The following is a 12,088-nucleotide window of genomic DNA, read 5'->3' as shown; positions in this document are numbered from 1 at the left end:
CTCATCAATGTCTCTAAGAATCTGAAGGGAGGGTGTCAGAGGGTGTTTCCAGGCTTTGCTCACTGGTGCCAAGCAATAGGACAAGAGGCAATGCGCAGAAACCGATGCACAGAAAGTTCCACCTGAATATGAGAAGGAACTTCTTTACTGTGGGGGTGAGCATGCACTGGAACAGATTGCCCAGAGGGGTTATGGAGTCTCCCTCCATAATTCCAGAACTGTCTGGACACAGTCCTGTGCTGTGTGCTCTGGTATGACCCTGCTTGAGCAGGGAGGTTGGACCAGCTGACCCACTGTGGTCTCTTCCAGCCTGACCCATTCTGTGATGCTGTGATTCTGGGAATTGGCAGGTTTATTAGCATGTATTTGATCTCTTGACAGCTTACACTGGCTGCAGATTTTTCTGTGTAGGAGAAAAGGATTTTTGGTTAGTGAAAGGGCACATCTGGGTCTATAATGTGCATTTTGGCTTGATTTCAGACTTGTATGATGTCTGATAGCAGGAAGCTGCATGTATTTGGGGCCTTTTAAATAGACTACAGTTCACGATGAAAAATTAACCTATCCCATGTTTACCTCACTTAGGGGTTGTGTGGTGCTTGTTTGGTTTTAATTTTCTTTTTAATGAAATGACTTTTTTGGTTCCAATTCCTGGAATAATTTTCAGCCTCTTGTATTTGTTCTAATAATTAAAGGATATTGATTAGGACTAAAAGTGGGAAGTGTTTCTTGGGTGTTTCTGCTTTGTCTCTCAATGGAAGCTGGGGAAACTGCATAAAAGAGAGCAAACTGGTGGCAAGGCAGGAGGTGTGAATGCCTGGTATATTATACATTTCGCAGCCCTTAATAATATGGTAATGTCCTTTTTCCTCATGTAGCTGTAAATGAGGATATTAACACAAAATGAGACACTCTCTAGAGAACCAATTCCCTACTCTGAAGCTATTGCAAACCTACAAGGGTTTCTTACACGTGAAGAGTTTTGAGAGATGTCTGGGATGCAAGTTGCTAAGATGTCTTTGGAAGTAAGCTTCAGGGGGGAGTTCAGCATGATTTTAGATACCTCTAGTGTGGACATCTGTATTGAAGTTTAAGCACTCTTCATAGCCAGTGACAAAAAATAACCACTTGTAAGGCTCTGCTTCTCTTACCTAATTTAAATATCTTGATACCGAAGATAGACTGGACATGGCTTTTTTTCCTTTCTGATGTCTGTGAAGGTATACTGCTTGATTTAAAGTGGGTGAGATGAACCTTACAGCTGAAGTTCTATATCTACATTACATGCTGGAAATATCCTGGAGAAGAAAACTTTTAATTTCTCATGTAGTCTCCCAACTGCAGCACAAAGGTGCCTTATCTGCCACAATTTATATTGTCAGCATTGCACTTATCTGACACCACCATGATAAAAGGACAGGCAAAACAGGCTCTGTGGGGCATCTCTTATGTTCTCTCTGTATTTGAGGGAGTAAAATGGGGGAAGAGTAAGTTGAGACAATGGACAGCTGCTGTGTTACAGGTTATCCAAATTTTAGTTAGTAGAAAAACTATTCCAAAGCTTTAAGGTTATAAAAACCCTCGTCATCTTTTCCCACATCTTCTTTAAGAGTCTAGACATGATGTGTGGTAATTAGAAATGGGTCGTAAAATTGGTTTCAGTTGTACCTTTATTGTTTGTAACAGTTGTCTGATTAGGGTACATTTAATGAAAAACCAGTTTTCACTGTTATAAAAAAAAATTTTAGTATTCTAAAGAAAATGTAATCTCTCTCTAGGTAAGCAATGCAGTTGCACCAGCTTATTTTTGGCAGCAGGTGGCTTTAGAAAAAAAATAGGAAGAAGTTGGATTGTATAAATTTTGAAGTCAGAGCTTTTCATCTCTAATGTATAAAATAGAACTGTGAGTGTTTAAGTTATAGTATAGCTGATGTTTTTTCCCCGGTTATAAACTTGCAGGAAACGTCTTGTTACTGGAAAGATTAATTCCCTTTAAAGTGAGCTAATACTAGTATTCTACTATATAAGATACATTATTTAAACTTTAATTTAGCTTGCCAATTTTTTTTTTAATTAGAAATTCACAGCCAATTCCTTGCCCCAACAGGTGGACAACAAAAATTATTTGGGATACACTTCACATGAACAATGAGCCTTTGTTAGCATTTCAGAAGTCATAAAGAGGCCAACCTGTATTTGTTTGCATTTCAGGGTTCTTCTGCGTTGCAAGTTGCTTACATCTGTATGTATCTAAGTTACTCAAAATATAGTGTAATTTGGGGTGTGTAGTGCTTTGTGCCTGAGTGATAGGTGTCCTTTTTGTTTGGATAATGCTGTAGAGGCTTCTGGCACCACAGATTTGTCAGGTAGGGCATCTCCTTGCAGTTGTAACTGGCAGCTGACAGCAAGTGTGTTTAGTCAGTTTCGTCAGGTCTTTTGTACGTTTATGAGAATAAATAATTTTTCTTTTGTGGAAAAGAAACATCTGAAGTATTTGGTTTTTCAACGTCACTGCTAAAAACGTTTTAATTCTCTGGAGAAATGTCAAGTGCTGTTAGACTAGACATGTTACATGGCAAGACATTGAATGCAGGAAATGTATTTTAAAACAAGTGGTTACTTTCTGTCTTTATGGTAAGTGATTTTATAAACATTTCCAGAGAATAATAAATCCTGTGGTTTTTAAAGTATTAGACATATTAGTATGTTAAAAATAACTTTCAGTGATGCAAAATATGTGTATTGCCTTATTACAGGACCAGGTTTCAGACACTACCTTTCTTGGAGATAAGTGGTGTTGGGACATGATTGCCATGCAGCAGTGGCCATTGCAGAAAATTCCTTCTATGGCTAGAAACAGCCCCTCCTGTGATATCACAGGAATGTCAAGCTGCTGAAGACATAGGCAGTCAAATGTCTGTCTTAAAAATAGAGCTCCAAAATGTTGATTCTGAAAACAGGAAATAGTTATTAAGAAGATAAATTTCATGGGACTTAATTTAATTAAAGGGGAGAGCAGTTACAAAAACTGAACTATGGTTATTCATCCTTTAGAAGGATAAATGCTTTAGAAATACCTTATGGAATAGACCATTCTTAAAAGTTAGTTTTGAAGGTTGAGCAGTAGAAAATGCTGAGTACCAAGCTACTTCTTACAGCAGTGCTGAATTTTGTTAATTCTGAGGACAGTGACTCCAGGCCATTAGTAAAATTTAAGTTTAGTTAAATTTTATTTCAGAATTATCAGTGAGAATGTTCAAGAGGAAATTCAGTTTTACACTTGAGATTCCTTGACTGTAAACACATCTCAATTTTTTCTTTATACATCTTCCATTCCTTGCTAATAGTGTTGCACTTTTCTACAATTTTGGAAAATCTTGGAAATCTGATCCGGGAATCATCAAAGCCACGGAAGAACAAAAGAAAAAGGTAAACCCAAGAGATATGAACTTGTTCTTCAACAGCCTTCCACCAGCTGATCAGAATAGTTGGTTTACTGTTCAGTTCATTAAATTTCCGTAAGTTGTATAACAGAAGGTTTAAAATGTTGAAAAGTCTTCCAGATTTCTTTTTTTTTACCATGTGTAGTGCATTTCAAGTCTAATTGGTGCAAAATTGTATATTGATAATTTTAAGTAGCAAAATAAAATTGTAACCTGAATTTTCAATTTTAAAAGTTTGAAAAGCAGTTAAGTGAAAAAGAAAATGTGAGGTTTCAGACTTTTGCCGTACTGAAACAAATAGCCCCTGATGGGAAAAGTGTTAGTGAATTTTATGAAAACTTTACAGACTTTTAAGCACCTCTAATTTTCTTTACCTTTGTGCCTAAAAGTATTAGACTGACAAACACTTTGAGGCTAAAACAGCCAAAACCCCAGGCAGTTTGGGGTGAGCCTATATTTTGGCATAAATGTCAGAGAAAATATGGGTGATCTAATGATATCTAAGACATTATATCATTATTAGTATTTCAAATTTTTTAAAGAAGTTAAGTGCATTATTCTCAGCAGCCAAACTGAGCATTGAATATGCCAACAAGCGGCAGAAGCATTTGTTTTGTTTTGCTTAGGTTTCCTAGAAGCCATCTAAAATGAACTTTGAGCTTCTACTTCATGGTTGCTTATGAAAAGACCTGTGTGGATCAACATCAGACCACTTGGAGTTTTGTCCTTATGCAGGAATGAAAATACAATAGCCATTAAAAGGATGGCATAGATGAAGTAATTCTTGTATTCTGCAATAGGTTATAGCTGAGTTCTTAGTCAATGTGCAGATTTGGATTTACTCTGAGTATTCTGTTTCTGTTATTGCCAGTTTGCCAAAGTAAACTCCAAACTAAATTCTTCTCCTTCAACTGGACTAAATTAAATAGAATAGTCAACAATGACACTTTGGATTGGATTCAGCAAATTGCACAAATATGCAGTTCATTTGATCTACTTACTTAAATAGGCAAGTGTGGTTCCAAAAGCCTTGTTGAACTGGGCAGGAATTGCAAGATACAACTTCTTGAGGCAGATGCATATGGCTGTGAATGTTTTGGATTGCATCTAACCACATGGTAAAATGTTCTGTTAGCAGGGGTATGAACCACTGTAGGATGTGTGTCTTGCCTTCATGCAGTGTAGCACTTCCTGACATTTTAATAATTTGTCTTCAAGTATTTAATGCTGAGTTAGCCTTTAGTTTTGAAATAACTAAGGAAGAAAATTCTTTTCATTTCAGGTGACCAAGTTAAGTATGTTTGGAAATGTGTAGTAAGCAACAATTTCAGATGTTTGTTGTTTTAATATGTCATGTCCTTTCTTCTGTGTTACAAAATAACCCAAGTCACTCTTAAAGCAAGTGAAGGAATAAATAAATAAAATTTTGCTATAGTTCAAAAGCATAGAAGGTAGACAAAGGTTTACAAAGCACAATGACGTTGGATCTAACTGAAGTGATCCTGGGTCTGCACAAGACTTCCATTTAAAAGCTATTCATCTGCTGTTGTTCAGTTCTGTTCTCCTGAGGTTTGGGATTTTGCTTGTGGACAATACTGAACTCCAGTGTTGAGTGTCAGACCATGTACATTCCTTTTTGCATCCTTTCGTTAGTCTGTAGTGTAGTGTTACACTCCCACTGAAATCAGAGGGACTGTTTATGAAATTGTCCAAAATGTATTATATGAAATTGTCCAGGGTATCAAAAGTCACACCAGCAGCACTGAAATCACAGTAGGTGACTAGGAATAAGTATAAACTAGAACTAATTTAGAAGTAAATATGCATATTGTTTTAATAAAGTAGATTCAAAATCAAGTTTCATCTGAATTTAATTTGTTCCTGTGTGTAGAAAGTACCTGAAATAAAGGGCTCACAGCCACAGGTCTGAAAATGTTTGTCACCATTTGTTTATATGCTAAATTATACTTTTTATTTTTCCTGCAGACAATAGTAGAACTTGCAGAGACAGGAAGTCTGGACCTCAGTATATTCTGCAGTACCTGCTTGGTAGTATATTTTTTAATCAACTTCACCACTTATTATTTTTTTTCCTTTAATGCTAAGCCAGAATTAGTGTTCCTGTAATGGACACGTTTGACCTTAATATTGCAGTTTCAAAGGCAGAATTTATTTGTAATATTTAATTTACACAGTGTTTTCAATACATAATAGGTACACAAAAAAACTGCAACAGTGAGGGGGAAAAAAAATATCACTGTGGAAATAACTTGCCAGTGTCAAAATTCAAGTATATCCAGTATGTCTGCCAAATTAGTTGGTTATACACCTAACAAGTTATGAAAATCATATGTGACGTTCTACCACCTCTGTAACTCACAGTAAAATTATGTTGTGCTTCTGGTAAAATACTTTTTTTCAAAAACCAATTGTATTTCTCTATCTGGCAGTAGTCAGGAGGGAGAAAAAAAATCTTAATTTCTGTAAAGTAAATACAACATGCTTTTTTTTGGAAGTTAACTAGCAAATGCAAAATTCTCAAGGTTATCAGTGTTAACACTGCAAAGCTCTGATGTATGTGGAACATGAATGATGTTAATATTTCCCAATTTGAAGCTGGAAAATGATATACAAATGTGGCACCTTAAAAATTATGTGTGTATATACAGATATATCTCAGACCACTTCTTTCAAGACATAACCTCTCCAGAAAAATTTCTGGGAGTAATTTAGCATTTTAAGTTCCATCGAGTTCTGCTTGTTGAGTCATATTTCTGTCTTTGGAAAAGAAACTAAGAAGTTTACAGTAGAGCTCTGTTATGAATGATACAGAATCATGGAACTCAAGCTCATTCTGTATTTTCATTGTTAAAAGCTGAAATGAAGCTGGTTGCTATACAAAGCTCAGTAGCTGGAGGTGATAGAAGAACTTTGTATGAAAAAAAAAATTCTCTGTATAAGAAAAATAGTGTGAAAATAATTTCAGTGCGGTTGTAAGGATGTTTGTGTTAAACAGTGTGTAGATCAAGCTTAATAGCTAAGATTGCCTTAAGAATTAGCATCAAATTTTAAGTTCTCTGAGGAATTAACAGTAGCACAATCAATATACATTTAAATCGAGGGCTTTTCTGTTTAAAATATATCAGGGTAAGTTGCTTTTGTGAACAAAAGTTTATTATCTGTTACAGATACGGAAGCCAGTGAGGTCCAAACACTGTGGTGTTTGCAATCGATGTATAGCGAAGTTTGATCACCACTGCCCATGGGTGGGGAACTGTGTAGGTGAGTAATTTGCTAAAATGCTCTGCAAGGTTTTGCCTGTTCTTATTTCACGGTGTAAGTGACTTAGCTGCTTAAGAAAAGCTTTTCAGTATTGAGCTTAATTCTTTTCCTACATGTGATTCTCTGCATTGTTCTCATTTGTATTGTCTATTATATACCCATCCTCAGAATTGTTCTGTGTCTAATTCAGTTCGCTACTTATGTATTTTTATTAACATAAACCCTAGTAATGAAAAGATGCGAAGCTTAACTGCTGAAAAGGCATGGGCCAAATCCACAACTGATTATTATCCATTATGTAAGATGAAATTTTTTATTTTGACCAATAATATTCAGTAATTTAATAGTAAAGTGTACATATTTAAAATTGTTATGATTGTAGAAGTTAGATACAGAATGACTTCCTATTGAGGTATTCTCCTCTTTTTGATCATCCAGGTTGTCTTTTATTCTCCCCAGTGATTATGAAAGGCATGGATATAGAACAGAAGTAAAGTCTCTAAATGCTGCTATTCCCAGTCATACTTTTTGAGAAACTTATTTGAAAACCATTATTATGCAGGGAGCACTGAAGACCTGTTAGCTAGGAAATGAGTGCAGCTTGCTTCACATGTTTAATTTTTTAGGACACAAGCAGACGTAACTTTAATCTTGGGGAGGAATTAGGACCTCGGTTCACTGACAGCTGACAGCCCATAAATGCTTCATTATAGTCCTTTCACATACGTATAATAATGAATAATCAGAGTAGTTTGGTCTAAAAATCAAGAGTAAAATAGTCAATCTGGGCATTTAAATTGTAATATAACATCTCTAAAGTCTCATTGAGGTCAACTTATATCACCCTCTTTTATTTTATGTTTCCTACAGATGTTACTATCTGAGATATTTTTGGTTTTTATTTTAAATGTTTTACAATGAAAAACTAAGAAATTTTTGATTCAGACAAATGCAGGGGAGCATGGCTCAGGTTTTGCAAGAGTACTGAGGAGTACATGTCAATGGGACAGAAAGATCCAGTATTTTAATCAGTAACTGGAAAATAACAAAAAAGCGGTGGAGGAAAGACCTTAGTTCGTGTGTATTGAGAGAGTGTGTGAGTGATGGGGTTAGGGTAGGTGGAAGAAATGGTTTTTAGGTAACAGTGATGATGGAAAAGTAGAATCTATCTTCTAGTGGTGGTGTACAGAGTGAGGTAACTGGAGGTAAAAGTAAACATTAGGCCCTTGAAAGTATGCTGGGAAAAAGCATTAGAAATCACGGTGTGGGAGCTGGAGCTGAACTGAAGGGAATGATGGTCTGAACAACCTTATATGGCTTCTCTGTCTCAGACTGGTACGTGGTCACTCTAAGCATGGGATTGCAAAACAGAATTCATTCTTAAAACAGCATTCATGGTATGTTTGCCAAAAAGGGAAACATGAATCATGCCTTTCTGGAAAGGTAAAATTTGGATGTGTGTGGAATGTGTTAAAAGGATAAGAATGTTGCTAAAGATAGAACTGAGAAATCTTTTAAGAGTGTTTACAGACACTCTGAAGTAAATCCTTTGGGAATAAAACTTGGCACATAAGGAGACTTTGAATATTTTTACCATTTTGAAGAGGTTGACAAAAAGTGGAGACTATTTGAAAAATAAATTAATCAGCAACTAGGGCAACTCCTTTGCCTCAAAATTTTAGTTAAAATACAGCAAGCAAGTTTCTAGAAGTGATTATATTTATCTTTTAAATGAAGTATCAAAATACCATTATATTTTTTTACAGTTATTTTTTTGTTTTAACTGAAGAGGATAACTTTGTTCCTGCCAGTCCAGGAGGCAACTGTAGAGCACAGTACTGTGTTTTGCCCAATCTTATTCAAAATACAGTTTCTCTAGTTTCTTTTTTCACAGATTTTTTTTTTTCTTTTTAAACTCCAATCAAGATTGTACTATTTCATTTATAGTTTTAAAAGCTACACCTATGTTTTTACCTCACACATATGGATTTCCTGTTTGGCAGAATTTGCTTTAGTATCTTTAAAGATGTTGCTGAAAGAAGCATTCCATCAGATGCCTCTCAGATGGACTTCTAGGTCACTATTTAACTTCCTTTTATGAAACTTAACAGTTGTGAAATTTAGAATGCAAATGGAAGTGATACCTTAGGGACATTCCCAAGGCTTTCTCATATGCCCTTAGGTGATTGAAGGCAATATTGCAACGTAATTTTGTGTTTTCAGGAACTTGTTTGATTTTCAAGGAAATGTCTTATGTTTAGTCTAGCTTGTGTTGCACGCATGTTTCTCCTCATCTCTTATTTATACAGTCTTTCAGCTCACTTGCTAAAAGCACTTGATTATTTTCTGCCTCCAGAGGATGCTCTTGTTTTAGCAGGGAAAACATTTGACATAATAAAGAAGTAAATGCTGTGCTGGTAAATGATGACAGCCAAATCTTTTGTAGCCCATTATCATCTCTGTCGGTTTAGTTTACAGCCTGGAGCTGTTGGAAGGTTACAACACTGGACATATTTTACAAACAGAAGGAAGGCTGAGTACTTCAGAATTATGATGTACTCAAGAGGCACAGTTTTAGCTCTACTAATGTTAAAAATAGATCAGTCATAGTAACTGAATTTTCTTGCATTAGAATTATGTCTAAAGCAGAGTAGTTTTTATTCCATTCATTATTACAGCCAGGTTCTTAGGCCTTGTCTGTTCAGTTACATGTATTTGTTTTACAAGTTTTACTAGATACTTTACTTTTAGCTAGCTTCATCAAGCAGCCAAGCCTAAGATGTGAGTTAGCTTATTATCAAGGAAGGTTGTATATTTGTTCATATTTCTGTTACTTTTAAGAAAGGAACACTGCAGTTTGATAATATTTCAATGGCTTTTAAAAAATACTTATTAATGTGTAGTTCTTGGCTGTTAAGGGTTCTGCAACAGCTGTCACCAACATTGCTCTAAATATTGTTTATCAGTAATTTTATTAGCTCATGGAAGAGGTTACCAATGAATTAGTAAATTACAGTTGTAACATGACAGAAAATTAAAGAAAAATGGCTTTGTTGTCTGGGAAGTAAAAAAAAAAAAAATCATAAACCTGCTAATTTCACTGTCTTGAAGTTATATTGGCTTAATATTGTAGAGTAATGTTTCTATGTACAATAATAAGCAGTACTTCTAAGGAAGCATTTAAACTTTCTGGTGTAATGTTGTCTTTCTGGTGAAAGTGTAGTAATTTGGTCCCTGTTGTGCAACTTTAGGAGCAGGGAACCATCGCTATTTTATGGGATACCTGTTCTTTCTGCTTTTTATGATCTGCTGGATGATCTATGGCTGTATCTCTTGTGAGTAAATGTGATTTTTGTTTTGTTTTTTTTAATTGCTTCTAAATACTTTATCTCCTTGTATGGATTTTTATAGATCTTTGCCTTACCAGAGTTTTGGGTATTTTTATCCCAAAATTGAGCTGGACATTAATATTTGACTATATTGGGTATTTTAATTTAGAGGATGACATTTTTCTTGTCCTAGATCCTTTTTTTCTTCATCATAGCCAAGTGTGTGCATATATCGTGTATTGAAGGAGTTGGGAAAGGAAGAAAGAGCAAGTAAAGCTCCTCTGGCACACTGTCATTTTCTTATTTAATTTAATGCATTCTAATGTGGGCATTATATCTTGCTGTACAATAAACATACCTTAAATCTTCCATATATTTTTTGACTTTTTTTTTCTCTAGACTGGGGTTTCCACTGTGAGACAAGTTACACAAAGGATGGATTTTGGACCTATGTTACACAGATTGCTACCTGTTCTCCGTGGATGTTTTGGATGTTTTTAAACAGTGTGTTTCACTTCATGTGGGTGGCTGTGTTACTCATGTGTCAGATGTATCAGGTATGGAAGAGCACTTCAGTCATAATGCTGTGTCTTGGGAGTGTCATAAGAATATCAAATAGTCCTGTCATTTAAATTTTCGTTTTCATTGTGCTAGACCAAGTGTTTAGTCTCTCAGCCTTGCTGGAGGAGGCAAGCATCTGCTGTCTCTCAGTATTAGGCATCATTCAGTTCTCATTCACGTGGCCTTTTTTTTGTGCAAGAGGTTAAAATACCTGCCTCCTGCTTTCCATTCTCAGAATGACAAAAAGGTAAAACAGACCAGAAAAAGGCAATAAAGACTAATAGAGGATAAGAACTGTGGGATCAACTTATAATAATGCTGTGTGTCATTAACAGAAAGGGAGTGGTAGCTTGAAAGAGGATGCAGCAATTTCTTACACTGCTTCGGTGTGAGTTGCGGCCACATTATTGTATTCTAATCTGACCAAACCCAAGTTTTCTTTACCCTTTCTAAGAAAAGTCATACTGAAAGCTTTGAAGTATGACTTGTCATTAATGTAGTATGACTTGACATGAGACTTAATCTTTCCAGAAAGATTTCCTGGAAGTAGAAATTATCCTCTAATGCTTAGGTAAAACTTCTCAGTAAGTTTTAGGTTTTGTCCTCCATTTGTATAATATTCCTTACTTACTACATACATCAATTTCAAAATCTTATGGTTTATGTTTGTACCTGATAATTTCCCCAGTCAAAAAACTTGTTTGTGAAAAGAAGGACTTCAAACCAGTAAATTTGGTCCTTTTTCAGTCTGTCTCTCATGCACTACTTGGTTGCATGTTTTTATGTGAACTAAATTACTTATTCTTCCTGTTTTAAGATATCTTGCTTGGGTATCACAACAAATGAAAGAATGAATGCAAGAAGATACAAGCACTTTAAAGTTACAACCACATCTATTGAAAGCCCATTCAAGTAAGTTTTAAAGCATATACAAATTTCTTATTTGTGTAGCCTTGCATACATTTGAATCATGCTGCTTGTTGAAACAGAACACACTTAAATACTTTTAGAGTATTTTCTCTACTTGCAGTGCTGAATCTTGTCAGCTATTTTCACAGTCACACATTCTATCCAGTTAAAGGAAGTAATTAATGTTTTGTAGTGTAGGGTGCATAAACACAGAAAAAAATGCTTTCCAGCAGTGGTTGTATTTTACTGTAGAGTTTATGTGGAAATAAATATCCTCTTTATAAAGCAGATGCTCAAACCAGAGGTAGCTGGTACTGCAGCATGTTGATGTTGACCTGGACATCCATTTCCACACCGGGCACTTTCTCCTGAGTAATACTTAATGTGCTGTTGAATCTGCTCTGCACAGTAGCTCCCCTTTCTCTCTACTGTGAGAAAAGAGGCTTTGCTTTCTTCCTGTTCATGAGGAAGAGCATGGGCAAAGCTATTTGTGGGGAAGGGAGCAGGATGTCCCGGGAAATGAAGTGGGTGTTTCATGGGTGAGAGCAAGCTGTTGCATACAGC

General features: G+C 35.6%; 1 protein-coding gene across 1 annotated transcript in view; it reads left to right on the top strand.

Moving 5' to 3' along the window:
* The window catches only part of ZDHHC17 (zDHHC palmitoyltransferase 17), a 67,741-nt gene that overhangs the window by 51,156 nt on the left and 4,497 nt on the right, over positions 1-12,088 (top strand). The window contains exons 11-16 of the mRNA XM_082280072.1: positions 3,348-3,429; positions 5,430-5,492; positions 6,632-6,725; positions 9,977-10,060; positions 10,454-10,611; positions 11,433-11,527. Coding sequence (XP_082136198.1) covers positions 3,348-3,429; positions 5,430-5,492; positions 6,632-6,725; positions 9,977-10,060; positions 10,454-10,611; positions 11,433-11,527 — 576 coding nt within the window. The remainder of the gene's footprint in view (positions 1-3,347; positions 3,430-5,429; positions 5,493-6,631; positions 6,726-9,976; positions 10,061-10,453; positions 10,612-11,432; positions 11,528-12,088) is intronic.

Source organism: Coloeus monedula (genome assembly GCF_965178545.1).
Source record: "Coloeus monedula genome assembly, chromosome: 4".
Taxonomy (NCBI): Eukaryota; Metazoa; Chordata; class Aves; order Passeriformes; family Corvidae; genus Coloeus; species Coloeus monedula.
This window is presented reverse-complemented; position numbering and strand designations above follow the sequence as displayed.